Here is a 27,929-nt window from a genome sequence, read left to right on the forward strand (position 1 = left end):
CATTAGCTGATTGGAAGTAAAATATTTTATTGGGTGTGGATAGTGACCAGGAATAATCCACAGTTGATTGAAGTGATAGTCGAAAACATGAAGTACAATCGGCTGAGTGAGTATGATACTTTTTAGGTGTGAAAAGAAAGTTGCCCCGGGAAGGGTGTAAATCAAGTTTATATGCAGGTCGTTGTCTACGGAATTGTGTTAAACACAAATGCTATATTGATAAAAGTGTTAGTTACATCATCCTTTATATGCACAAGCCTTTTAATTGTGTGTTGTACCCAATCTTTGCATTGACATGACTTGTACAGCTCGAGCTTGCCGTTGCATGCAATCACAGCGTTATATTTGTTCCAAACAAGCTTCTTCTTATCCTTGAATATGTCTTCGGGATGAGCATTCTCAAACCGAATCTGTGCCTTGGAAACAATGGCACAGAACAGAGTACCTTCATGGAAACCATGATTCGATCGGCTTACTTCATCGGGTGTTATAAGGATGTTACTATAAGTTGAATATCCTGATGATGTTCGGGTTCGGATAATGGGTGGCACGGCTGCTTGTTGTGGTATAACTGCTTGTTGTGGTAAGACTACTTGTGGTGCTAAACAATTTTGAAATACGGGCTCGGGTGGACCTGTATAATGTGCTGAACGAGGATGGATGTTCACTCTATTAGAAAATTTAGTAACGATCAGGCATATCTAAAAAAGGGGAGAAAGAGAGAAAGAGAGGGAAGGGACACATACTGTTCATCTGAATATTCAATTGTTGGAGCTTGTACTACTGCTGAATTACCTTGGTTGAGGTTGGTTACTTGATCGTCGACGGAGTTAAAGTAGCCATCTTGGTTCTCTGTAGGTTTGACATTTGTGATAACAGGATCCATGAAAAAGAAATCAAAAAGAGGTAGGCAAAAGAAGAAGGTAAAAAGATAAAAAAAAGGGAAAATATAAAAAAGAACAGGTTAAACTGGGATACTCCTTAGCTAGTTTCTTATTTTTGAGATGCTTTTATATGATTGCACTGTTTTTTTTGCACTCTTTATGAATTTCCATCTATCAAAGAGACCAGATGACATCACGCACTGTATGGTTTATTTTAATCATTTCTTTTTGCATAACATTTCAAATAGAACCGCACACACCCAGTTTTCTGCCTATAGATTATGAATTAAGAGAGGGAGGAGAAGGGCTGACTCACCTAACATCTCTATTTGCCTTTTTTTCTATTGAAGCTGGTGAAATAGGTAACTAGTAAATGGGATCATATTTTGCACTAGACTGTTTTTGTTGAACAATAAATCGATCTACTCATTGTGTCTTACGTAAAAAAAAATGCATCTCTCATTGTTTCCGCCCAACTGACAACATAAAGGGCACTTTGTAATTATATACTGGGGGTCTATTATAATTTTGTTATGTATTATGTCTAATATTGTATTCTTTAATTTTTTTTTTCAATCATTCTATGACAATGGTTTTTTTTTTGTGATATTTTTATTCTAAATGATTATTGAGAGGGGGATCTAGTTTATTCAGAATTAGCACTTGCAGCATTACTAAAAGAAGGAAATCCCACATGGCGAAAATTCTGTCTTGGAGAGGGTGATTGGCGTTCTTCTTCATCAGCGGGAGTATAATAATTGAATTCAACACCCACCAAAGTACGACAGAATTCATGAATCATAGATTTAATTAATTCGTGGCGCCTTTTTGTTGTTTGACTGACACTTTGGTACATGCTATTATTTGACTCTGTATTATAAATTTTGGTATGCTGTTCTTCAATATATATTAATAGTCTATTCACGGCCGCCCTTCTTGATTTGTCATCGTAATGCGTAGTTAATTCGCCTATTCATTATCTCAATAAATTAATTTTTTTTAAATCTTATTTATAAACTTTACCGCATTCATCCACCATATCTTGAAAGGTTTCTGTATTTTGGAATCGGACAAAACTCGATTCTAAAAGCGAATAAACCGCTCTTTTGGCACCGTCAAAACAAGATTTGGCGTCCTTTTTATCCAAGGACTCGGTGACGGATCGACGCACCTTGTCATCCAAGTTCACTTCAAAGTAACTATTTCGGGTCAGGTATGTATTAAAAATATGTTGAGCGGTGGCCAATTGTTGTCCCAACGAGGCATAGGTGAAGGATTCATACTGCTCCAACTCGATAAAGAAAAACTAGACCAAATGTTGTACAAAAACCATTTAGTACCACACTCAATTTGAAATTCCACACATTGCCCTTGTTTATAAACTTACCAGATTTTCACTGCTGTATTCTTGCAGTAAATGGAATAGAAAGTAACAAAGAGGTGATTTGGATTCAAGAATGGCCTTCAAACCTTCTTTTCTAATCTCTTTGATACAAATATCATGCGGTGCAAATTCACCAAAAAAATGGTCCAATTTCTTGGATGAACGTGTTGTTTTAATTTTATACAGCGTATGGACGTCGAAACTAGGTAGTACATGCGTGGAGCCTAATAAACTCGAAATCGAGGAAGATCGTGTACGCCTACTGCTACTACTAGCATTACCACTGTTGCGCTTGTTTAAATCGTCTATAGAGTTTCTTGCTCGCAGTGTTGGTGTCTCGGATCGGATATGAACGTCATCGCCAGATGCCATATCTTGGAAATAAGAATTTGTACTATCAGATAATAATGGAGGACCTGATGCTATACTGCTTCGTTTGCTCTCGTTTGAAATCGCTTCCGTTGCATGCTCCGCAACAATAGACGAACGTCGAGATTTGCTGATATTGCGTGGTGTACGTGGTGACAACACATCTGTAGCGATTAGACTTGTTGTGCTACTATTGGCACTTTGTAAATTAATATAGGATGGTCTACGTCCTGTTCTTTTCATATTGGAAGAAGCAGGCATCTTTTTTTGCATTTAATAAAGAGAGAGAGAAAAGATGTTTAAAATTGAAAAAAAAAATTATCTAATTTATTTTATCTGAATTTAGGGGCGGAACCAATCAACAAGTTTATGATGTCATGCTTCTTTTCGCTGGACCCTATCCACCAAGGCCTTTAGATACGGATCGGCTTCCATAATCTCACGCTCCATCGTATACGTGTTTTTAGCTCCAATCTTTTGTTGCCATGTAATCCCCTTGGGTGTTGATTTATAGGCCAATTGAGATAACCACATCGTATCCTCTTTAAATTGCCCCCAAAATGACACCGTCTCAATTCCGATAAACTTATCCTTCATTTCCTTGGGCTTCTTTCGCTCCTTTTCAACAGTCTTTATATCGTCGTACACCACTAATTTAGTAACATATCCACTTGTATATAAATGCACAAACACGGCGGGAGAAACTGCTGATACTCCCGCTTTTTTACAATGTTATCAGTAACTTTCATGCGAATTTGGTTTTTTTTTTTTTTTTTTTTTTTTGAGAAACTGTTGCTTACCTAATGCAACGCTCATCACAGGCGCTTGGCCAGTACTTAATAACGCAGGTACAGCAAAAATACCACAAATACCAAAGAACGAAGCTGTCATCTTGTATCGTCTCATCGTCTCAGCAAACGGACCTAGTTAAACAATGTCAACATCGTATTTGACGTCCCTTCATCTCTATTCTTTTTCTCATTACCAAGGTAGACAAGTGTTTGTTGCACGTCCTTCATTTGACCTTCAATAGGTTGATCGATCAACTTGTTGCTGGTGAATCGGCCCGCAGCTTTCTTGGGTATGGCTTTGGTGGGTAACATTGCTCTTTTGGGTAATGATGCATAGCATCGCAAACCAGTGTGGGCTGTTGATCTTTTCAGTAACAAGAGCATGGGTGATCTAATTCTTAGAGAAACACTGCTGTAAAAAAAACATCGTAGTTAGGGGAGCAGGTTTTTAATTATACTCCGACAAAGGCTAAATACACCACGCGAGGGGAAAGGAAAGGATGTGAGATTTTTTATTATTAAGAGGGATGCTAGTAGTAGAAAGGAATTAGATACAATGAAAAGGAATGTATGGGGAATTAATTAAGCAGTAAGATCAGCGGGAGTATTACGAGAGTACAAGTTGGCAGGGTCTGGATTACAATAGACATGCGAAGGGATATGCAACTCTTCCAGATCATGAGCGGCACGTTCGGTCCATTCAATTCTGTCAGTGGGTGTAAATGCATATTTACCTAGGTTAGCCCAATAAAATGCTTTCAGAAATTTGATTTCTTGGATAAATCGCATTTCAAGCACGCCATGTTGTAGTACCATGAAGCCTTCCACAGTTCTTTTTGTGCTGATATACGGTAATGCTCTAGCCAGGTATAAGCACGGTTGGGTAAACTCCCAGAATTTCACTTGTTGGAAAGCATGATTGATACGAGACACCCCAAGAATAAATCGTTCATAGTTTTTCGAATCTCCTGTAGAAACAAGATCTACCTCTGCATCTTCTACCATACAATACATACCCATCGTAGCGAATATCAGGCCAAAGATGGGGAATATATTTGCTAAACATAAATTCATTGTGAGCCTTTTTTTTTTTTTATAAAAATCATATATCTTTCTTTCTATCTTACGTGTTACTGTTAATAATGGAAGGATAGCAACTAGACTTTTGGTATGCTTCCTTGCGTTTTCATAATTTTTAGTTCGAGCATAGTAACAGATCAAGGTACCATAGATGGCAATCCTGTTATAATCGGCAGGCTGTTGTTTCAGATGATTCTCTAGTAAAGCTACAAAGGGTTCACACTCACGCAAGCGATCCATAATCAAGGCATTTCCAATATTGTATACACCTAGCCAGATCTCTGCCTCAAAATCACAATTTGTATGCGCAGTATCTGCCATTTGTTTTAACAGCAGTAGATCATCAGGCGAATTATCCAATGTACCTTCAAAAATCCGCATGGTAATAACAAGTCCTACCGACCGATAAAACGCTTGACAATCCGTGATCACACCTAAGGTTTTGACTGCATCGATTGACTGGTACAGCAAATCGCGTGCATTCTTAAACTTGCCTGCAGCAAAACACAAGTGGGAGCAAATAGTCAGTGTATCCGCATCATTCTTTTCATCCATGTAACGTAACGCTTTTGTGATATAGAATATACTTTGTTCCTTTTCGTCGTTGAGCCAACTCAATAAGGAATTTCGAGCCAAAAAGAGGGTATAATTAGGTCCGACCTCGTTCAATCTTTCACATGCATTCAGACCCACAAGACAGGTATAGACAAACGCACGTCCTTTACCCGTATAGAAGTAAATGTTTGAAAGTTGAGCCATAATCTCTACCACACGTTTTCCTATATCTCGCTTCAAATCCTTGTCAAATTTCCGAAGCACACGGATCTTGCGATGTCGGTATTGTGCAAGTCGATTTACCCAAAACTTGTAAAAGAATTCCGGCTCGCTTTGTGGCCAAGGTTCTCCTAAACAATCCAATGCCTTGAACAAGAAATGTTCTCCCTCGTTCAATTTGGTACGCATCGTAAAACACATACCGAGTCGACGGTAGATATCACTGCGATGAATACGACCAAACAAGGCTGCCAAGTCTTGGTTTTCGTCGAGGATTTTGACAATGCGCTCCAAACTGGCTGTGGCTTCTGGTAACAGGTAAGACTTCATGTTAAGATCAGCGAGCGCTTCCAAGTAATAAAGTTGCTTGTCCAACCAGTCTGTTTGAAGGTAATGACGGGTGACCTTGCCTAATAAGTCAGTGTAATTCTCACGCGTAAGCTGACCTTCGTAATGCTTTGCTAATAACCGATGAAGAAGAATTCGAGTTTCGTAAGACACCATATCATAGATACTTTGTGGAATTGTGATATGTGCAAATGTATAGAGTTGACCATCCGATTCCAAGATGTTATCGTCTATCTTCTGAATAAAGTGATAGACATCATACCTCTCAATTTTTTCACGTACCATGATGTCGCTGGCATTTTTAAAGTCCATGTTATTTCCTTTAATCACACTTTGTACTTCCTTGATAGTAAAGTATTGATCCAGGCAGCTTGCTACGGTTAGGAACTCTTGAAAACTACCTTCCAAACGATCAAATTGCATCTTGATAATTCGTTTGTAATCAAAGTTGCCCAACAAATCTTCCAAATCAAACTGGTTGTTACTGGGGACTAAGACACGATCTACTACTGTCACATGGTTGAAATCCTTGAGTACAATTGCCATATTTCTAAAAAAGAAAAGACAAAAAGCCCACATATGAGTCAGCCTTTTTTTTTTTGTCCAGGAGCAAATTTTCATATCATGCTTACTTGACATAAAGAGGATTGCCTGCTGTCCGCTTTTGGATTACACGCACAATTTCAGGGCTCACACTTTTCACACCCACGGCTTGAAAGGTCTGTAAAATGATCTCGCCAATTTCTGCAGCCCCTAATCCGTTCAACTCAATTTCCTCTGAATAACCCGTGGCTCGAAAGTTATTTATAAATGCCACGTTATAATCTTTGACTGGTCGTGTTGCTAATATCAACATGGCACGTTGACAGTGTTCATGAATATGTTGCAATAATCGAATCGAGGCAGAATCCGCCCCTGACAGAGAAAATCAAAAGGGACGGTGAATAAAATAAACATATAAAAATAGACATGTAACTTACATTGAACATCGTCCGAGAAAAACACAAGACCGACATGTTCTGTTACGTATCGTATCATACGTGTGATGAGACCAGTAAGTAAAATATCGCGACCACGGCCATCCAGACGGTGTGTGTATCGATTATCTTCAATCTCTGATAGGTTATTAAAGACGACCTTGAATAAAGGGAGAAAGCCATCTTCCTCTCCGCAAATTCGGAGACATCGCGTGATAAGGTCTGCCAGTTCATTTGAACCTTCTGAAATAGGGTCACCTGTATCCCCAATAGAGGACCTTGATACGGATGAATAGTTGGTCAATCTGCGAGTAATGCCCATAGTCATTGTATTTATCGCCGCATCTTTTACTGTAGTGGGCGAAGGAACAACGGATGATGTTGAAGAAGCCGTAGAAAAATCACCTGGTGCTGCATGAGAATTTATCGAATCATTTAATTGAATACCACCCGATCCAGTCAAATAAGGTACTCTTCTTTTAGGGTTTTGAGGCACTTGTTCCGAATCAATGATTTCAAATAAGGCCAATAAAATGTTTTTTACCAGATAATATTTCGAACTTTTCTCAACTATTTTTTTAAACATACTAGGTTAAATAAAATCTCTTTTGTTTTCTATCTCTACCATGTGTATTACCTTCTGTGGACGAAGACCAGCAACAAATGGTGCCATGTGAGCTAATGGTTCGACTTAGTGCATGACAAAAGAAGCTTTTACCGACACCGGAAGGTCCCGAGATCACCAACAGGTGGTTATTAGGAGACTCCCCCCATTCATCGCAAAAATCTGTCGCTGTACCCATCTCTGACCGATACCCAATAAAATCTGAGTTCTTTTCCTGACTCTGGGTTGAAATACGTTTGGTCTTTAATGTCGCAAATCGAATAATTCCATACAGTGGAATAGGCTTCATTTTACCCTTCACAAAGTTCTCGCCGTAATCCTCAAAATCACACGCTCTTCCGATTTGCTGCTTGGTGGCAAAATCACATACAATGTTCTTTTTTGAAAACGGAAATTTCAACATACGCACTGCCATGATAATTGTATCTCCCGCAATCGCTGGATCTCGTCGATAAGGATTCCCTTGTGGGAGTACAGCATTAAAAATGATGCCTGTCGATAAAGAAATTGAAAAATCTTCCAGAAATCCTTCAAATGTCTCTCGGAGATCAATTGCTGCCTTTGCGGCAAATACCGCTTCTCGTTCATGTGAAAGAGGTGGAAGTCCAAATACTGCTAGCAATGTTGCGCCTTTATCATCCACTGCAAATTGCTGAAGTACTCCTTTGTAATAGTAATAGAAGAGTTTTAGTATGCTAAAAAGTCAAATAATAAATGAGCTTGTTGTGATTACCTTCATATTTCACAAGGGCTTGTATGGTTGCCATAGAAGCTCGCTGTGCAATTTGTATACCTTCTGGTGTAGCCACATTTAGTTTACCTAGACTGATAAACATGATGGTAGCATCTCTAAACTGGGCGGGAAAATTATCGTCTGGGCTATGCTTTAGTCGATTAAGAGCGCTACGATTGATATATTTGAAATAGTGAGGGTTTGGATCTGTTGTGAGTTCCAGATAGGATGTATCTCTGGTACGAGGTATTAAAGGTTCGATATTAAGGGTAGCAGCTCGAGTCATCAGACCAGGACGATTAGCGAGATAGCTTGCATTAGGTGAGGGTGAGCCTTTCTGGTGCATGGGACGAAGGCTTTTCCGTTGATTACTAAAATCCGAACTCGTGACCACATAAAATTGTTTACGCTTCTCAAAGGATAAACTCATCATGGCCTGATTTTGAAAGAGATCGTAAGCTTCCGGCGTGATACTCATTTCACCAGCTTTTGCTGCATTTAACGCATCCTCCAGGGATTCGACGGCAGGACCACAAATAGCGTACTCTAATCTCCCGGTATATTCGACGTTATAATCAACATCTTCCGTTCCGTTTGAGCTGACATATGAAAATCGTTGTTGTCTTTTAGCTGTTGTCGGTGAAATGGGAGCGGATGCAGTATTATTCATGTCGCCTAAAATTACATTGGTGACATCTCCACACGATAATGCTATGTGTAACTCTAAATCGATTGAATCTATAGTTTCTTTAATGGTATCACTTGTGTCACTTGCTCTTCTGGTTGCATAAACTTTATTCTTTCTTCCTTTTCCAAACATTTTGGGTATACAATTCCATAAATTAAAAGAAGTCGAGTATTCTTCTGCGTAAGATGGATCTAGATTATCGCATGAGCCTAGCGGTAGACTATCTCGAGACGTAGAAGATCTTTGACTATTTGTGGATCCGTTTCCGCCTCCGTCAAATAAATAAAATCTTTGATTTCTGTCTGGTTTAACTCGACGATCGATTTCACCTGTTTCTGATGATTTATGTTTGGTGCGTTCTTCTGCTGTTAAATAAACACGATAATGAGATAATCTGGCCAGTAGTTGTAATCCACATTCAACTGCTTTACGGACCAATAAATTCTTTTGCCTTGCCATTTTTTCGTGCGTGTTATCCTCTAGATATACTTCACTTTCGTCCTCAAACGAGTTGGCCTGAAAACTAACTAATACTGCATCACCCAGAAACTGCAAAGGAATATAAGAAAACAATAATAAAATGTTGAGTATATCTACAAACCTTGACCACATCGCCCCCAAAATGTTCAATGATTTGAATACACTATTTCATAATTTATTTAACAAGAGAAGAAGAAACAAAGCTCAACTCACATAAAACATACTTCACCCATGTATGATCCGATTTCAAGCGCAATCGCCTCGGCTCCAGAATCGCCTTTCTCGGCTGCCATTGTTGTTAGCTTAGAAAAAATCAATTAGATATGTAGTTTGTTTGATACATAAATAAAACGCTTACTGCACTAAAACCTGTAGATAATATATGAGCATAAAATAATTAAGAAATCTCGATACATGACATACCCACAACATCCACCATGAGCACAACACCAAATTGTGACTGACTGTAAGGGATTTGTAATTGCTCTTGCCGAGCATGTAAGGATCTTACATACTATATTTATTTAAAAATAATAAATTGGTTACTGATTTGGGTCTCGTTAAATGATTCTTTTTTTTTTATTTGCTTTTTACTTTAGCAATATAAGGCGCAATGTTCAGCATGACTGGTGTGCCTCAATAATAAGGTCTCTTTAAAAAGCTTGAATTATATTTGTAATGTACAAATAATCTTTAATGACAAAGAAGAAAAAAAGAATGGTTACTTCAACACAGGCTCAGCTTCAACTGAAACTATTTTTTTCCCGGTGGTACACCAAAAAAAAAAAAAAAAAAAAAAAAAAAAAAAAAAAAAAGATGACGTGCGATACAGATAAACTAAAGAATAGTGAGACCTCGGTTGTAAAAGATAAGAGAACCATCATGCGCACCATGGATAAAAATGTTTCATGTATGTAATATCGGAGCAAAGAATTTCATTTATCCATCAGGCCAATTACATTTAAACCACAATGTGCAAATAAATTTGTGTGACAGATTATCAAATTGAACTTCTTGACAATGACATGTCTTGCTTTTTTTCCCTTTTTTTTCTCGTAGCTATCATATCGACTTGTAATGTAAGAATATTAATCTCATTTTAATGTGAGTTATGCATTGATATCCTTATTTACTTAATAATAACGAACCTTTATTAGCAACTTATTTGGCTCCACAATCACTTAAACATTGGAATACGTTTACCCTCAATGCCAGGTATTCGCGTAATTGTTTTCCGGGAAAGTCTTTACATTGCATACATCCGCTCATCAGACAATACATTAAAAAATTAAATATTTTTAACAAGATCGTGCGCCAATCCCTCATATTAAACTAATAAAATTTCATTTATTAAAAACAATCTCCTTCTTAAACCTAATAATGTTGTCAAAACAGTAATCCACAAAATGTAAGAGCTAAGAACACTTTCCTTTAATTAGACTGTGGGAAAAATTGCCTGAACAATGATAAAACATTTGCATTATTTTAATATGCTAACCTCACAAGATTGTGCTGCATTCGGTGACTCAGATTTTTCTGATCAACAGGCCAAGTAATTTGAAAATAAAGTGTGATAATTCCTACATATTTTAAAACTATGATTTAAAAAGCAAAATTATCAACTATTCTACCTTAAGGAACTCTAACATGGCGTACAATTGACTTTGATAAAGAGAAGTACCCAGGATATTATTGTATATAAAAATAATAAGCAATTAACATCTTCCGAACACTGGCTTTAACCACTTATAATGTATAGAAAACCTTGCTTTTAACAGCGTGCAGTTTACCTTATACGATATCATGACCACACTTACAAGGAACGTCTATTGAAGGTTGGAATATACCAAGAGAATTGTTAACTTATCACAAGTCTTATATTCAATCCACTTTCACTAGAGAAAAAGTACAATCGACCCGTTTGGGCTTTATGAAAGTCTTGCACCTATTTCCTATTGGCATTAGCATGTTCTGTGTAACCTCAAAACTAATTCTTTTTATCACTTAAAAACATCGAACAATAACGTTTAAACGGCGCTTAAATGCGACAACGGGCGTAATTAAGAAAATGTGTGTATTTGCAATGGTTATCCATTGAGAAGATATTATCAGTAACCAACACCCGTGATTCCATAACCAGAAAAACCTTGGTTTTTTTACTGATAAGTTATTAATATATCCTCAATTATTGTTTTTTTCCACGGATAAAGAGTGATACGTGTAGTTTAACCTCAAAAATATAAACAAGGGACCATTGTACTCGAGGGGCCTTTTAATAGACGATTCATATAAAAATGTTTCTCCATCTAAATCTCCCTTTTACACACACGCAGTCGGCATCGACAGCTTATACGTCTTGTATGGTAATATTCACTGCTCGATAATCTTCTTTGATGTAAGGGAAGTATGTCAGATTTTGTAGTACGGAGGGGGGGGGGGAGAAGAGCGATTAAACTGGATAGTGGACTATCCGATTACTTTAAGGCGAAAAATCCACCTTTTATTTTATGCTTCACAACCTGAGTAGACAAACTCCGCTGTCCACCAAAAAAGTAATTATTAAGTCTATCCACCCACACTCTGAACAACCTCTTTTCTTGATAGATGAAAAATGGGATTTCATTTTAATAAGAAGTAATAAGTCTGCAAGCAATACTAACCTTACTTACTGTTTTCTATCGTTTATTTTGTGTGTCAAACACCCGTTTCTCCACATACTTTTATGTCTTGCCTAACTGCACTTCTTCATGCGGTCTGTGAACAGATACGAGTGTTTGACCTGCGTATAATGATAATAACTTGGGTCACATCTAACTAAAGAAATAAATCCATCTTGTACGAATTGAGAGAAGCCATTTTTGGAAAGCTTGCTGCTAAAAATATGATGACTAGATGGCATGACATACAGTAAATATAATCCCATAAAATTTGTAGGCATAAAATCGATATTTTTCATAAAACTATTTCAGACGATAATATATTTATTATTATTATTATCTATAAGTTTTAGGGACTGTTGGATTTTGTTTCTTGTAGTTAAGTTGAAAAATACTAAAACTAAAACTTAGACTTAAAGCTACTATTAAACCCCGCCTTTTGGCTTTCACCCCCAGGCAATTTTTTACATACTTCTCCTACAGTCACTTAAAACGTCAAAATGAACGCTTTAGGCTGTCAAAAATTACGTTTACATGGAGTTGTTAGCAAGATTTCATGCAGTCATTTACACACAACGAGCTCAGCCTTAGCTCGTCATCCTTTTTCACAAAACAAAATTGTAAACAAATGGGGCACATATAAGAGACTAGCGCCGTCTTCCTTGGCCAAAATTGATGTTCGGAAAATGCCTCATCGTCCTGTTCCCAATCATATACTAAAACCTCCTTATGCCGAAACAGGCATCTCTTCCAACTGGGGGCCTGACATTCCCATTCTTTCCGAGCAAGAGATTATTGGCATGCGACAAGCAGGAAAACTTGCTAAAGAGATCTTGTCTTTAGGATCTACCCTATGCAAGGTATGTGACCATAACAAAGAAAGGAAACTATTTTATACACCATAGTATGGTTTTAACAGCCATATTATAGCCAGGTGTTACTACAAATGATATCGATAAAGTCATTCATGAGGCCATTATCTCCAAGAATGCATATCCTTCACCTTTGAATTATATGGGTTTTCCGAAAAGTGTGTGTACATCTATCAACAATATTATTGCTCACGGTATACCTGACGATAGGCCATTACAGGATGGTGATATTATAAACGTTGATGTTACCGTAAGTGCAGGTTTTTTTAAAAAAAATTGCTTACCAAAGATCTAATCTCACTTTGCATAAACAGTTGTATTTAAATGGATATCACGGTGACACATCCGCTACATTTTTAGTGGGTAATGTAGACGAAAAGGGTAAAGCATTAGTCGAATGTACGAAAGAAACTCTGGAGAAATCGATCGCAATTTGTGGTCCAGGTGTCCCGTATAAAGAAATTGGCCGTATTATTTGGTATGCTATTATTCTGCTCTAACTATAGCTTTTGCTGACACCGACCTTTAGTGAGCATGCCATGAAGAATGGATTTTCTGTGTCAGAAGAATTATCGGGACATGGCATCGGAAAAGAGTTTCATAGTTTACCTTTGATTTACCATCATAGTAAGTTGATGAACGATTAAATTTTATATATCGTATATTTATATCTATGTTGTATAGTCAATGACGAGGAAGGAGAAATGGTCTCTGGTACCACTTTTACTATAGTAAGTCTACTTCGTGGTATGTATGTATCCTTTAACTTATACTGCTTCCTTTAGGAACCTATTCTTTGTCAAGGGTCTGCATCAGGTATCATGTGGCCGGATCAATGGACTATATCCACTGTAGATGGTGGTAGAAGTGCTCAATTCGAACATACTGTAAGTAAATTTCATTCGGTTTATTCTTTCTTTTTACTGATCCTGTTATTTTAGCTCCTGGTCACTGACAATGGTGTAGAAATTTTAACGTAGTCAATCATTGTACAAAACTGTCTGCAATACTTAAATTAAAATATAGAATTAGACAATATGCGTAGTCAAGCAATTTATCTCAATTATAGGATGGTAGGTCAGTCCTGCAAGATATTCATTTTGTGCCTGCGTCGTCTGTGACCGCATGTCTAAAAAGGGAATGATTCGTAAACATCTCTTGACTTTTCTATAAATTACGTGTCTAAATTTACTTGATATTCCGTTTATTTTTTGTTTCATTTCTTTTCCATAATGTCAGAACCAGTAAAACTTTATGTCTACGACCTTTCTCAAGGTATGGCTCGTTCCATGTCGAGATCTTTAACTGGAAAACAAATTGGTAAGGGCTTTTTGAAGCATTCTACTTTGCTTTACTCATGAACACAATCTGCAGATGGTATTTGGCACACATCAGTTGTTGTTTTCGGCCAGGAGTTTTATTTCGGTCAGGGCATCATGGCATCAGCACCAGGAACAACACAACATGGTAGACCATTGGAGGTGATCGATATGGGCGAAACATATCTGCCTCTAGAGGTAGTTGTTGAGTACATTGATAGTTTGAGATCCGTCTATACGTAAGTCTTTCACATGTGTATAAAAAAGTACTTAAGGCCTAATACTTCTTTTTTTTTTGGCGTCAGTGCTGAGAAATATCATTTATTGGATTTTAATTGTAACACCTTTTCTAATGACCTTTGCCAATTTTTATGTGGCAAGACAATTCCTGGCCACATTACCGATCTGCCAGCAGAGTTTTTAAATACGTGAGGAGGATTTATCTTCATTGAAAAAAAAAAGTGGATTCATTGTGTACTTACTCTTGTAAATTAGGCCTTTTGGACAATCCATTTTACCAATGATCGAAGGCATGTTTGGACAGTCGAAGTTAAGTAACGGTAGTAGTAGCATAGCGCCCCCTCCTTCAGCACAAGCAGCCTCTATGCTTCAAGGCGTTTCATCTGCCGCTATGTCAGCAGCTCCCACTACTGTGCAACCCGTACAATTTGTTAGTGATTCCAATGTAATGGAAAAATATCTCACACAGTACAAAGCCGTCGCGGTAATGTTCACTTCAGCTACATGTCCACCTTGTAAAGTGATCAAACCTGAATTTATAAAGATGGTAGAAGAAAAGCACCAAGGACACGGGGAAATCAAATTATTGGGTGTAGTTATGGATACTGGATCTCCAGCATTTCAATCTCACAAATACAATATTCGTGGTGTACCCACTTTCCAGTTCTTTTTAAACGGCAAGAAGACTGCCGAATTTAGCGGTGCTAATTACGCAGAATTAAAAAGTCAGGTGGATATGTTACTGTTTGATGCCTTTCCTCGTATGTGGTTTTATAAATTGAGATTTATAATTTTTATTAACACATTGCGTTATATAGCTCATCCTCATAGAAAAGTTCTTCTTCGCTCGATTGTGGATCAACCTAATGTGCCTATTACATACGCAGTACCTGGAAAATTAGACATGATTTATGGAAAGTTAAACACATTTTTACAAGAAGCAAATATCGAATTAGATTTGAACCAAAAAAAGGTGTTGGATGGATCAAAAGCTTATTTGGAAAATCCTAAATCTAATTCGATTGACTTAAATGGGTGGAAACTTTTATTAGGTGAGTAAAACAATATAGCAACAGGATGAATCAAATATTCATGTACACATGTACACCAATAGATCAACTTTTAAACAAGTTAAAAACCGACCAGCTGTTTCCTTTATTGGATATTTTTAAGTCGTTAATTATACATAAGCAAGTGTCTGATTTTTATGTTACAGATCGTAAGTCATTTATATCATTCTTTTTTTTTAAAATGTCATATTTATTTTCTGATTTAGCAACTCAAATATCCAAAATAATGGAGATTGGTTATACACAAGATCCTGCACCACTGAGAGCAACATGGTTAATGATTTTAAGGATTTCTTGTAATATCTTTGCCAACACCAGCCTGTCTACAACGCATTTTACATCTAACCTCGCTGCATCACATCGATCTGAACTGACCCAACTATTGATCACCAGCTTATTAGCAGAAGATGCTCAAATTCGACAAGCTGCCGCCTCTTTGGCATACAACTGCTCAACAAGCATTGCCATCGAAAGATTAAAGAAGGAAGAAGGTACTTTTAAGGGCATGGCAGAACAAGAGGATGATGATTGGTTAGTGGAGTTATCCAGTGCAGTTTTAGATGCATTAACAAAGGAGACAGACCAAGAAATCAGTAAGTTATTACATTTTTTGTACCACCATGAGCTAACACATATTTCTTTCATGACAGTTCATCGTCTTTTAGCAGCTATTGGTAAATATATCTTCTTGGCACCCACAGAAGGCTCGTCTGTTGCCAATTTGTTATCTGCTTTAGATATAGATGGTATTCTCAATGCTAAAAAGAATGAAAATATTATTGAATCGAGCAAGGTGTTGGCATTAGCAAGAGATATTTCCGAATTAGTTAAATTGAGTTCGCAGGAATAAAAGTTTTATTTTTAAGCAGTTTTTGCTTCCTCTAAATAATTTGGATTTGAGGCTAATTTTCTTGATAAGTTTTCATACCATGATTGGAAAGTTTTTAAAGGTAAATACCCATTATCCGTCAACTGGCCCAACGGAATAGCATTGACGGGAATATTTTGGACAGTAAATGAAGTTACGTAATTAAACAGGTTTTCTAAAATACGGCCTGCCATTTCTCCTACTTGAGTTACATTCATTCCTGGCTTAACAAGCGCCGAAGACGTAACGGGTTGACTCAAAGTTAAAAGTTGTTGTTGAACTACATCAATGGGCTCAATTGAAATACCCAATGTGGCCGATGTAGACATCTGAAGATTGTTTATAGCTGATTCCTTTGTTTTCAGTCGGAAAATAGCGCTTGGTTTTTCATTAAACAAACTAGATCATGAAAGAATTAAACAATGTTATTAGCAACATAAATAAATATGACTCACCCTCCCAGTAGTTGCCATTCTTTATTGGGCCAGTGTAAATGAACTGTAGCGGCATATCCGGGCTCAAAAGGAATGGTACCAAGTAAAAATACGACTATGTGGTTTATAGTTTGAGCATTGGTCAATTCAAACACATATTGATTTACATCAACTTGTTGTAAATTAGTCTGAACCTATAACGAAAATGAGTTTTATGTACAAGGCAGCAAATAATTGCATATTTACCAGACGACCAGCAGCAATACAACCAAACATTTAAAAAAAAATTATATCTAAAAGGGCAAAAATATAATTTGGGCTTTATTTTAAATATATATGTCACATACGTCACTAGAAAAACATGCTAAAATTTTAGGCATCATCCTCTTCCTCTTCATCATCGTCATCCTCAGGTACGTATTCTTTATCTACACCAGTTCTTCTAACCAGAGAAAAATAAAGTGGTCCCCAGCCATCAGTTTTATCAGGAGCGATAAACACACCATACTTTGTTCTTTCACCAATCATCAATTTCATTTTGACAGGTTCAATTGGGATTTTACCCTTCTTTATCATCTTTTCGATTACTTTATCGTTCTCTAATGAACTGATAGAGCAAGTAGCATAAAGTACAACACCACCCACTCTAACAGAATGAACTGCAGCTTTCAAAATAGACAGTTGACGGTTAGCATTCACAATAGAACGCTTAGGAGACCAAAGTTCGAATTCTTTTTCATCATGCAATAAATGACGTTCAGATGAACAAGGTGCATCTAATAAAACTTTGTCGTATTGCTCGGGTTCACCATAGTATCTAGTACCATCCTTTCCGACAACAGTACTGGATTCTTCTACTACATCTGGTGGGATATATGATTCAATGACTTGTCTCAATCTTCTTCTACGATCAGAGGCAATTTCATTCGAGGTTAAACGTCCATATTTCTTATCCAATCTTTGCAAAACTGATAAAGTCTTTCCGCCAGGTGCGGCACAAATATCTAATATCTGATCATCGGGCTGAATATCTAGGGCCTCTGTAGCCAATACTGATCCAGCATCCAAAATATAATAATCTGTAATATTATTGCTATCCTTTGAAGGTTGAGGAAATCTCGAGTGCGATTTAGAGGCATAACAAGGAATACTAACGAAATCCAACATGGTCAAATCGGATAGCGAGTCTTTCAATTTAAGCTTAACGTCCTCTACATTGGCATATTTATTCATCATCATGCAGTGACGCACAGGCTTCTTCAAGGCTTCTAAAAGTTTAGGCCAACGCTCTGCTCCCCATTCCTCCTCATAAAACTTGTTGAAGGATGCCATTACTGCATTACGTTTCTCGGTTTGTCGCTGTAATTCTTTCTCCTTTTTCTTGGACATAGCTGGCTTTTTTTTATCGACCCCATTCTTCTTATTTCCTCTTTGGCCGCCCTTTCTCTTTTCTTCTTCGACTTCTGACATGTTGGAAATAGAAAAAAAAAAAAAAAAAAAAAGCTTAAAATTTTCTCTTTATTGGACCGTCCCTTTCTAAATTACACCACAAAAAAATCGTGACTTTTTTTTGGCCAAAGGATGATGTTGTACAATACTTAAAAAGCCCAACAACAGACATCATAACTGTCGTCTGTCTTTTTTTATCCAGAAATAATACGTGCGTTGCCTTGGTTATTTATTGTTGTTGGGTAAGAAATCGTAGCTAAACAGTAAACAGGGATGCTTTGAATATGGTGAATTTTGGTGGGCTCAAGAAACATGTCCATTTATGTGTTATAATAGATTATTTCAGTTATGATAGTATCAAAGAATAGATGATGGTGTTCTTATATTTACGGTCGAAGGCTATTTCGCACGTTTTAATAATGTAAGTAAACTATGTTTTAATGAAACAGTAGCTTTAAAGGATCTTGGGACCAAAGGACACGCAGATATTGGACATCCGCCCTTGTGATAAAAAAAAATTCCCCCTTGTTGGCACAGGCCGGCTTTAATGATTTTAAAAACTGGACATTTAAAAAAAGCCAGAACAAACAAAAGGGCATTGTTTCCGATCATGATGGGACTTGTATTCCACAAAACTACTGAACAAAATAATAAATATGAGCACTACGCTGTAATGATTTCATTGTTATCTTTTTTTTTTTCCTCGGCTTATCCTGGGAGTACTTCGGGTCACGAAGTAATGCCTTACAAAGCATTTTACTTAGTAATGATTAGTAAAAAATAAAAGGCGTACAACACTACCAATTTTTTTTTTAATTCAGTTGTCAATTATTTTACATCTGTAGGATTCATCGTTTACTACAAATCTTTGAAAAGGATCGAGATTCACATTGCTATGACGAATGGTATGACAAGGACAGAGATCATCGACGGTACCAACTTTTGAGCCTAAACAAATAAATCTCTCAAGTGGTATTTCCCGTCCCAGACATTCAAATACCGTCAACTTGCGCTGTGAGCACTGTGCATGTTCCTTTTTTTTATCGATTAAAACGTCATTGGTGTAACTACGGGGGAAAATACAAGATCTCTTCAAGCTTCGATGTCAATATTATCACATTATCATATTTTTATAAGGGAATCAAAACTAATATTATTCTCTTATCAGTGTTAAATATTGAAATAACACTAAACAATGCAAAGCCAAATCAGGAATATGATTATCGGCGTTTCAACAAAAATTCCGCTTTTTCGTCACAATTGCCCAGAACCTATAAAGGATCTCCCCTTTTTCCGTCTCTTTCTTTTCATTGTTTTTTTTTTATTATTATTTCTTTGAAAAAGAAATACTTGGATACAAGAAGAATGAAGTCAACTTACAATAGAAAACATTCATTGGAAAGGCTTGAGTATTATTATCAAGTCATTAACACAACCGTCCTATCAAAGCAGAATGCTGCCAGTGGTTTGATCCCTGCCTCTGTTGCCATTACAGTAAATATCACTAGACATAATTTCCTGGTTTTTTATCTAATACACATAAATTATTATAGACTCACGGTGATTACACTGATGCTTGGGTCAGGTAACAAATAGGTCACACATAACGCGATTATAAAATATTAACAATGCTGTCTTAAACAGAGATAACGTGTATTCAATCTATTGTGTTTACGGTCTTGCATTGGCTTATAGAAGAATTGATGATACTACTGGAAGAGCTTGTAAGTAAATTACTATAGTATAGCGGGAATTTGTATTTTACTAAAATACACCATAGTTGAGCTGGAACACGCGGTTGTTAAATTAATGCGTGGCATTTTGTTTTCGATGATGCGTCAAGCTCCCAAGGTGGAAAAGTTCAAAAAGACACAAAATATTTTGGATGCTCTTCATGCAAAATACAACACAAAAACAGGTGCTACTGTTGTCGGTGATAAGGAATGGGGTCATCTTCAAATTGATGCAACTAGTCTCTTTTTAGTCGCCTTGGCTGATATGACAACAAGTGGCTTTAGTATTGTTTATACTCAGGATGAGGTTGATTTTATTCAGAATTTGGTATTTTATATTGAACGTAAGTTGGTTTATTGTTTACGTGAATTTTAACTAACGTATTCAATAGGTGCTTATCGTACCCCTGATTTCGGTATTTGGGAACGTGGTGACAAAAGTAATCATGGTGAGCCGGAGCTAAATTCTTCCTCGATCGGTATGGCCTATGCTGCTCTTAAAGCTATCAATGGTGTTAATTTATTTGGTGCCCGTGGAAGTGCTTCATCTGTAAGTCACAAAGTCAAACGTGCATATAATTTTTATTAATATATACATATTTATCAACAGACAATCTATGTTTTACCCGATGAAATGACCCGTAACAAAATTACACTCCAAAGTGTCTTACCCAGAGAGTCTAACTCCAAGGAGGTGGATGGTTCAATCTTATCCGTCATTGGTTTCCCCGCTTTTGCGGTTGAAGATCCCGAATTGATTGAACGTACTCGCGAAGACGCCAAAAAGAAGTTGGAAGGTCGTTATGGTTGGAAGCGTTTCTTACGTGATGGCCATCAAACTGTTGTTGAAGATCATACTCGTCTTCATTACAACGATAACGAGTTGAAGGTATTTGAAGACATTGAGTCCGAATGGCCTCTCTTTTTTACGTACATGGTATTGGAAGGTTTGTTCACAGACAACATGGATCAAGCTGAAGATTATCGCAAGAAACTCGATTTTGTCACCATCGATTCGTCTCTTTGGGATCCTGAAAACCCTAGACCCCCAGAAGACTATAAAAAGGAAGGCAACAAGCGACCAAATACTCTATGTCGTACAGCTTCTCTTGATCTGTCTACTGCACCCGCCGATCTTCATATTCCCCTTGTTCCCGAGTTGTATTACGTCCCTGCTGAATCTATTGAGGCAGAGAAACAAAAACCTCACTCTCAAAAGAGAATTCCCAATGATAATACCCCTCTTGTTTGGGCTCTTTCTCTGTATTTACTGGGAAATATGATTTACGAAAATTTGTTGTCTCCTTCAGAAATGGACCCTCTTGGTCGCCGTTATAGCGTCAAGGGCGCCAAGGCTGATAATGTTGTTCAAGTTGTACTTTTAGCAGAAAATGAAGAGTTACAAAAGACTTTATCAACATATGGTCTTGAAACCCAATCCATCGATCAAATCTCTTCCAGTTTCACTGTCTTACCTCCTCAAGCTCTCGTTGATGTCTATAGCGCACTTGGTCAAAACTCCAAGCTTGAGTTATCTGGTAGACCTAACCGTCCTATTGGTACCTTAGCCACGTCTCGTCTTTATCGTATCGAGGGTCATGTTTATGTCTTTACTCCTCAATTTATGGATGTCGACTCTTTTTATCTTAACTCCGATCCAGATTACTTGGTCTCTACTATTGAATCTGAATTAACCTTTACAAATGCCAATTGGTTCTTCCCTGGTCGTCCCACTTTAACAGTTGTTTTGACCAATGCTATGCTTGGTGATATTACCAACAAGGACAATGCCACATATAGTAACCCTGGTTTAGTCAATGCTCTTTTAAATGCTGATGCGTCCAAGAAAAATCTGTTGAACTTCTTTATGAATTTGAGATCTGGTGAATGTAATGGTGTCCGTATTCGTTTATCCCGTCTTACGGAGACTGTGAATACTAGTAACATTGAATCACTTGACTTTTTGATCAATAAGCCTGATGTTGACTGGAGCAATATTTTATCTGCCAACAAGACCTATCACCGCAAGAATCATCAGAAGCATAAGCGTCTCGGCTTTAGTGAATCCAACATTAGTTCCCCTGGTGGCATCAACACCCCTGGTGGTGCTAAGACCCCTCGTCGTCGCAGTGTATTTGGTGGTAAGCTTTTGGGTACACCTCTTGATAAATTAAACGACGATAGTTACTTCCAAGAAATTACTTCTGCTTTGGAAAAGATCAACAGTCAAGGTACTCCCTCTTTCAAGCTTAAGGATCATGAAATTGCTCTCGACAACGCTGGTACTCCGAAGGCAGCGGCATCACCTGTCCCCGCTCATTCCGAAGGACAATCTGAAAATGAAGATGGAAATACAGCGCATAAGAGTGCTGCATTAACTATCAATACAGAAGATGATGCATCTAACGGAGAAATGCTCCTGTCTTTAACTCTGGGTGATTTGAGTCAATTCGAACCAGCCGTAAAAAGTCTTCAGAATTCGGTCAATCTTTATGATCAAATTGATTTATTGCAATATTTGGCATCCTGTAAGAATCTTGATGAATTTATTGTTGATTTGGATGCTACTATTCGTAATTTGTTAGAAGAGGTCTATGTCAAGTCCAAACGTCTTCAATACTGGTCCGTTGCTCGTCAAGCTAGTGGTTTACTTAACAAAACTATGCCTTCTTTGACTTACAACTTAACCGATTTAGTAATTCGCCAAAAGCAAGTCAGTATTGGTGCAGGAGCTACTGAGCATCTGATTTCTACTCCCGTAGGCCCTGATGCACTTAACAAGATGATTGCTGAACAATGCTTGGATGATGTACGTGAAGGTCCTGTTGTACAAGAAATCATTATTTCTTTGGGTAACTTTATCCGTACCACCCCTTACATGTTTGATGGTATCTTGCGTCTCCGTACCCATTTCATTATTATTGCTTTACGTGAAGAAATTAGTCGTATAAACGACTTTAACGAGGAAGAAGCTATTGAACATTTGATGCAATTATCACCATTCGAATTACAGTCCCTGTTAGGTACCGTTATGTCCGGTCCTGGTATGTGTGAAGAGGCAACTATTATTGTGCGTGATAAGCCTGGAGGATACTTGGTTCTTTCCCAAGAGTTTGATCCTACTCGTCGTGTAAGTGCTGATTTAACTACTTTGACACTCCCACCTTCCAAGAACAACATCCAAGTAGACTTAAACGAAGAAAACAAAAAAGCCAATGATGTACTTGTTATTCGCGCTCAATCTGGTGGTTATAACGCCGGTAATTTTGCTCGTGTTGAAATCAATGGAAATGTTTTAGCTGCTACTACACGTGGACTTCATGTATGGGCAATTGATCGCCTTGAAAAGTTGGTTCTTGAACATGCTTCATTCGATACACATATTTCAAATGATGAAAGTGATGATCTTGTGCAATTCATTCGTAGTTTGGCTCCTGGTTTGATTATAGTCATGGCGTCCAAAGATGATTTTACTGAACATTTGAGCAAAGAAGCTATCGATGCTTTGAAATCTCTCGGTTCCACCAAGATTGAAGACGTCAAATATCGTGATTCATATGTCTTAATTGCTGAAAAGAACGGTAATCGTGAGGACACCGTTGAAGCTCATAAGGCTGCTAATGAAGGACCTACGGATTTGATTGAAGAAAAGTTTGCTATTTTAAAGAAGAACGATATCTTACCTTCCGAAATTACTTCAGCCAATATCGGCTATTTCTGCCCTACCTCTAATGGTCGATGGTTACGTCGTAGAAAGAACGATGGTGCACTTAACCGTGTTCCCCGTCATTTCTTCTCTCGTACTTGGTCTGTTCTCGATAAATGCTATGGTCTCCAGATTGGATCTCATTTCTTACCTCGTGATCCAACTGTCTTTGAAAAGACACCCGAAGAATTCAATTTTGCATTAGCAGTCGAGGGATTCCTGGGTATTTTACGTGATCCTGCAGAGCGTCAAGTCGCTGTCGAAATTTTGTCATTGATCTATCGTATACAGAAACAAAACCCTAACGCGCCTATGATTGAAGCTAATATCAATATCCCGGAAATTATGGATTCAGCCATTTCAGAATTTTGGAACATTTGGACAGACAAGAACAAGGAAGTCTTTGAAAAGTCGCCTTTATTCGAGAATGGATTTGATTACAACACACATAAGGAGATGGCTCATGGTTTATTCTATGATCTTCCCCTCGATAATTCTTCTGAAAGTACTACTACCTATCTTGCCAAAAGTATCAAAAAGGCTTTAAATTTCAATTTTGATTTCACTCTTTAAGTATCATCAATCACACATTGTATCATATACACATTTCTTTCGTCCCTTTAATAAAATAATTTTTGTTTATAAAAATCTTTGACGTCCTTGCTCATGAACTATACGTAATATGCTTGACATGATGTCTCTATCTCCAGTGCCATTCCTTTGATCCAACCAAAATCGATCTTGTTTGATTTTAGGTTCAATTCCCTTCATTTGTTCCAAAGCATACTGTTTTTTAAGGGTTTGCTTATTAACTGTCCATGTCAAAACGGATGAGTTAGTGGGCAAAAGGTCTTTGACATGAAGTGTGGTGGTTTTACGACGGGCTAAGAAATCCAAAGTGTCAATTGAGATCAATGTATTAGGGGAAATTGACGGTGATTTATCGCTCTGGATCAAACGTTGGGGGGTATGAACGTAAATCGAGTTGATATAAGGTGACAGTAAGAAGGAAAGAGCACCAGTTGAACAAGCACTTGCCATCATAGCTGTCATTGCCATTTGAAGCACCACAAAGCGAGTGAGGGATTCTTAAACTATTAGTATCATACCTTATGTATATTAAAGAGGTTTTTCATAGCAAGCCTTACCACCCATAAACATTGTGCCCGAAATATCTGCCGCTTGAACTATGTTCATCTTAATTTAGTATTCAATAAAAACCAAAAATTATGTATTACCTGCTGGTGATTGCCAAAAGAACATGACAGCAGGTGTTGAAACAGCCGAGATCTACAGTATTATTGTCAAAACGCTGTTAACTTTCACAGTTACAAATAGCCTTACCCCAAGGGTAGTCAATGAGAACTTTTTGACGAGTTTAATAAGACCTGCATTGGGAGAATTATACACTAACTTCTTATTTTCAGATGTCTGTTTTTCTGTCAAAGTTGAGTAATGCTTCAAGTTGCGGATGGCATGAAGAATTCGAGTCATTGTGTCAAGACGAAAAGAGATGTTAGTAGCTATCATGTCCGGGATTCTAAAAAAATAACATGGCCTACACAAGGTCCGACCGAAAGCCATATTTTATTCAAATCAGCTGGTTCTCTGGAGAAAGAGACTCTGTTTATGACACGAATAATAAGGATTTATATTTAGGCTGTCTGTCTAATGCTGGCATCCTATAACGTAGTATAGTTGCCGAATGATAATTTAGACACTTTTTTTTTTATAAAAGTTATTTGGTATTTGTTCTCCAAGCAGCCATGATCAACACTCTTCAAAAAAAATCTGAGAGCAGCATCAATACTGTTTTGTAACCGCTTTTTTTATACAATATGTAATAGATCTGAAATAATGAATCTTGCGATTATCCATAATGCCTCTTATCTAATTAGTAAGGCTCTTCTATAAACAAGTTCTGCCATTTGCCACCTAATGAAGGCCACGATTCTTATTAAAAGATGGATATTGATATGATAAACTTTGATACAAGTGGTTTCTATTTTTTATTTATTTTATTTTCTATTTGTCTGAGAACTAAACAAAAAAAAAAAAAAAAAAACTAACTTCGTCTGAATCTAAGTTCATAAAATTTGTAGACAGAATAAGCTGGATTTTATTAGAAATTATTGATCAAGCAACCCTTTTGCCTATAAATATACATTATTTTAGGATTTCTGATTTAATATTACACCGTCACCGACTACTTGAATGTTTTTCTAGCTGCCTGTCGTTTATTTTGAAACCATACTTGTACTGTTCTTGGTGACATACCAAGGTATCGTGCTAGATTTTCTCGAAGTATCGTAGATGGAAAAGCAGTCATTTCAAATACTTTTTGCAACGCCTGTGTCTGTTTGACTGTTGCCCTCTTTCTTCTGATTTTTGAATAGTCGTCATCGACATGATCGTTATAATAGTCCCAGGAATTATGAGTTTTCCAAGCATTTAGACGGGTATATTCTAAGTTCTCTTTTCCGTATGATCTGCGTAGTGGCGGCAGGTTAGCCTTAATGTTAAGATTTTCTTGGTTATTGCGAAAATTGGGTCGAGGTAATTTGATAAAGGGGATCGTCCCTGTAAAACTTTGATATTTGTTTGTTTCAATAATCGGGGCTAAAGTCGTGTTAACTTCCTTATCGCATAACAGATTTTCAATAGAATATGCCGATGTAGATACGAGACACTAAAATATTAAGTTTCAGTTAAATTGCTGTGTTTATAAAAAGAAACAAACATAAGCCTACCTTATTGTTAGCCATGAAAAAGACAGGAATGGATACTGGAAAGAAAGAAATAGAAGTTTTTTTTTTTTTTAAGTTTTTTTTTGCGGTAGTTTTTATTATAATCCGGATCACTGGTTCAAATGAACGTGCATGTCTGTTACTCTTCTTAATCAGATTTTGATACAAAGAAAAGCCGGCTTAGATATGGTTATAATCTCGATATTGAACGATTTAATATAATGATGGGGTACAATATGTACCTAACAAATAGATACGCCCCTCTACAACACAAGTTTAAAGGGATTGAATAGAATTAATCTGCATGACCGCAAGTATTATTTCAGAGTACATGAAGTAATTTTGCTTTTACATTTAGAAAGCGCTTATATGCTTTTGATTTAATATGCATTAGCTCCTAAGCAAATTCGGTGTGTAATATCATCAATTAAGATATATATCCTTCTCCAACGATAGTACTTTGGTCATTTTAAATCAGAAGTATGATGCATGTAGAAATAGGGTAGACAGGTTACACGCTACTATTTGATCATCACGCATTTACATCCCGAATAAGATTTCTTTTCGACACACGTTTCGGGGTAATTATTGTCAAAGAGAACTTACGGGGGCTGTTTTCATCATTAATAATTATAACCAATTTAAGCATTCTCTATGCATACACCTGAAAAAATTAATAAGACATCATTGACTGCGGAGTCGCCCAGTCAACAGCAGTGGCAGACATAGTTTAAAATGATGTATATGATGAAATACGGACAAAACGTCAAAATCCCGTTAATCTATCGAAGGTTTAATGAACAGTAAATCCTAGGTAAATTTAGTTGAAGAATACAGAATATTATCTTTCGATTTTTGTATCAAGAATATAAACGAGGAAGGCAAGGGCTTTATTGTGAAGTGCATTTCAAGATATTTCCAAAGAATGAACCCTGCTGTTTAATTCTAGACTAAAGTAAAATTTGTTGATTTAATTTTAGGGGAAGTACCCACAGCTGTTTCTGTTTTCATTTTGCTTCTAAGATGGTCAACATGCTTTTCTTAACAAAAAGTGGGTACAACGTTGGCGTTTGTACGTATAAACACTTTTGAATTCAAACAATTATATCTTTTAGAAAGTTATTTCAGTCGTTCACAAAAGGGAACGCTGTTGATTTTGACCTTGAGAATAGGCAATCCAAAAAAAAAAAAAAAAAAAAAAAAAAAAAAAAAAAAAAAAAAAAAAAAAAAAAAAAAAAAAAAAACGACTTAAGATAGGTTGCGAATCCAATACCGTCACGAATGAGTCAAATGACTGTAGGTTCATTATAGAGTGTGTTTGTGAGCATCCTAATCACACGCCATAAAATGTAAGGAAATCATTGTTTCTCGGTCGTCTTTTGAGATAAATTGCGGATTTAAAGCTCATTCGAATAGCATGAGCCGAAGGGTTCTGATTTATAAATCCTTCATATTTATGAATATAGATATCCTTTAATTTCAATATACACCTTTGTCAATAAGTGTACTTACTAAGCTAAAACAAAATTCTTCGAGTTATCGAGAAAAACAGTATATCTCGCTGCGAACTTGTTGGGTATTGTTTTTAATAGCTTGCTACCGAAACATTATAAAATTTTTCTTTCGGTTCAAAACACCAAATTACTTTTGGTACCATTAATATTGGATTAAACGGCGCAATGAATATTACGGAAATACCCA

The 27,929-nt window shown here is 36.9% G+C and overlaps 11 protein-coding genes across 11 annotated transcripts; 4 read left to right on the forward strand and 7 right to left on the reverse strand.

The window, feature by feature from the left end:
- Positions 1 to 1,428: 1,428 nt before the first annotated feature.
- EV154DRAFT_449614 (uncharacterized protein) lies at positions 1,429 to 2,925 on the reverse strand. The gene is made up of 3 exons (XM_051597187.1): positions 2,272 to 2,925; positions 1,908 to 2,190; positions 1,429 to 1,853 (listed from the first exon to the last, which is right to left on the reverse strand). Exons 1-3 carry the CDS (start codon positions 2,908 to 2,910, stop codon positions 1,531 to 1,533), a joined length of 1,245 nt encoding a protein of 414 aa, XP_051453644.1. The 5' UTR covers positions 2,911 to 2,925; the 3' UTR covers positions 1,429 to 1,530.
- Positions 2,926 to 2,938: 13 nt separating this feature from the next.
- EV154DRAFT_605728 (uncharacterized protein) lies at positions 2,939 to 3,883 on the reverse strand. Its single transcript, XM_051607492.1, has 3 exons — positions 3,623 to 3,883; positions 3,438 to 3,560; positions 2,939 to 3,356 (listed from the first exon to the last, which is right to left on the reverse strand). Exons 1-3 carry the CDS (start codon positions 3,810 to 3,812, stop codon positions 3,013 to 3,015), a joined length of 657 nt encoding a protein of 218 aa, XP_051453645.1. The 5' UTR covers positions 3,813 to 3,883; the 3' UTR covers positions 2,939 to 3,012.
- On the reverse strand, positions 3,884 to 9,881 carry EV154DRAFT_521703 (uncharacterized protein). The gene is made up of 10 exons (XM_051602924.1): positions 9,728 to 9,881; positions 9,492 to 9,647; positions 9,358 to 9,435; positions 9,255 to 9,296; positions 7,966 to 9,202; positions 7,245 to 7,895; positions 6,611 to 7,177; positions 6,263 to 6,545; positions 4,556 to 6,180; positions 3,884 to 4,486 (listed from the first exon to the last, which is right to left on the reverse strand). Exons 3-10 carry the CDS (start codon positions 9,424 to 9,426, stop codon positions 4,011 to 4,013), a joined length of 4,950 nt encoding a protein of 1,649 aa, XP_051453646.1. The 5' UTR covers positions 9,427 to 9,435; positions 9,492 to 9,647; positions 9,728 to 9,881; the 3' UTR covers positions 3,884 to 4,010.
- Positions 9,882 to 9,949: 68 nt separating this feature from the next.
- On the forward strand, positions 9,950 to 10,457 carry EV154DRAFT_554758 (uncharacterized protein; the record flags this gene model as incomplete). Its single annotated transcript, XM_051605224.1, has 3 exons — positions 9,950 to 10,043; positions 10,130 to 10,212; positions 10,291 to 10,457. The coding sequence occupies 3 exons, from the start codon at positions 9,950 to 9,952 to the stop codon at positions 10,423 to 10,425; spliced, it is 312 nt and encodes a 103-aa protein (XP_051453647.1). The 3' UTR covers positions 10,426 to 10,457.
- Positions 10,458 to 12,476: 2,019 nt separating this feature from the next.
- EV154DRAFT_539788 (peptidase M24, structural domain-containing protein) lies at positions 12,477 to 13,642 on the forward strand (the record flags this gene model as incomplete). Its single annotated transcript, XM_051604373.1, has 7 exons — positions 12,477 to 12,650; positions 12,721 to 12,912; positions 12,977 to 13,140; positions 13,192 to 13,289; positions 13,347 to 13,393; positions 13,448 to 13,549; positions 13,604 to 13,642. The coding sequence occupies 7 exons, from the start codon at positions 12,477 to 12,479 to the stop codon at positions 13,640 to 13,642; spliced, it is 816 nt and encodes a 271-aa protein (XP_051453648.1).
- A 252-nt stretch (positions 13,643 to 13,894) lies between these two features.
- On the forward strand, positions 13,895 to 16,599 carry EV154DRAFT_574436 (PPPDE putative peptidase domain-containing protein; the record flags this gene model as incomplete). The annotated part of the gene is made up of 8 exons (XM_051606427.1): positions 13,895 to 13,982; positions 14,037 to 14,220; positions 14,287 to 14,409; positions 14,477 to 14,982; positions 15,040 to 15,273; positions 15,336 to 15,440; positions 15,498 to 15,884; positions 16,029 to 16,599. 8 exons carry the CDS (start codon positions 13,895 to 13,897, stop codon positions 16,139 to 16,141), a joined length of 1,740 nt encoding a protein of 579 aa, XP_051453649.1. The 3' UTR covers positions 16,142 to 16,599.
- On the reverse strand, positions 16,153 to 16,882 carry EV154DRAFT_554761 (uncharacterized protein; the record flags this gene model as incomplete). The annotated part of the gene is made up of 3 exons (XM_051605225.1): positions 16,840 to 16,882; positions 16,615 to 16,787; positions 16,153 to 16,558 (listed from the first exon to the last, which is right to left on the reverse strand). The coding sequence occupies exons 1-3, from the start codon at positions 16,867 to 16,869 to the stop codon at positions 16,153 to 16,155; spliced, it is 609 nt and encodes a 202-aa protein (XP_051453650.1). The 5' UTR covers positions 16,870 to 16,882.
- A 5-nt stretch (positions 16,883 to 16,887) lies between these two features.
- On the reverse strand, positions 16,888 to 18,068 carry EV154DRAFT_521710 (S-adenosyl-L-methionine-dependent methyltransferase). The gene has a single exon (XM_051602925.1). It carries the CDS (start codon positions 18,061 to 18,063, stop codon positions 16,966 to 16,968), a length of 1,098 nt encoding a protein of 365 aa, XP_051453651.1. The 5' UTR covers positions 18,064 to 18,068; the 3' UTR covers positions 16,888 to 16,965.
- A 1,268-nt stretch (positions 18,069 to 19,336) lies between these two features.
- On the forward strand, positions 19,337 to 24,101 carry EV154DRAFT_554763 (glycosyl hydrolases family 15-domain-containing protein). Its single transcript, XM_051605226.1, has 6 exons — positions 19,337 to 19,536; positions 19,596 to 19,627; positions 19,687 to 19,766; positions 19,823 to 20,119; positions 20,168 to 20,325; positions 20,386 to 24,101. Exons 1-6 carry the CDS (start codon positions 19,408 to 19,410, stop codon positions 24,052 to 24,054), a joined length of 4,365 nt encoding a protein of 1,454 aa, XP_051453652.1. The 5' UTR covers positions 19,337 to 19,407; the 3' UTR covers positions 24,055 to 24,101.
- On the reverse strand, positions 24,102 to 24,652 carry EV154DRAFT_521713 (uncharacterized protein). Its single transcript, XM_051602926.1, has one exon. It carries the CDS (start codon positions 24,538 to 24,540, stop codon positions 24,121 to 24,123), a length of 420 nt encoding a protein of 139 aa, XP_051453653.1. The 5' UTR covers positions 24,541 to 24,652; the 3' UTR covers positions 24,102 to 24,120.
- A 951-nt stretch (positions 24,653 to 25,603) lies between these two features.
- Positions 25,604 to 26,246, reverse strand: EV154DRAFT_567756 (uncharacterized protein; the record flags this gene model as incomplete). The annotated part of the gene is made up of 3 exons (XM_051606036.1): positions 25,604 to 25,634; positions 25,692 to 26,170; positions 26,232 to 26,246. The coding sequence occupies 3 exons, from the start codon at positions 26,244 to 26,246 to the stop codon at positions 25,604 to 25,606; spliced, it is 525 nt and encodes a 174-aa protein (XP_051453654.1).
- Positions 26,247 to 27,929: the final 1,683 nt, after the last annotated feature.

Source organism: Mucor mucedo (assembly GCF_025094135.1).
Source record: "Mucor mucedo strain NRRL 3635 chromosome Unknown EV154scaffold_111, whole genome shotgun sequence".
NCBI lineage: Eukaryota > Fungi > Mucoromycota > Mucoromycetes > Mucorales > Mucoraceae > Mucor > Mucor mucedo.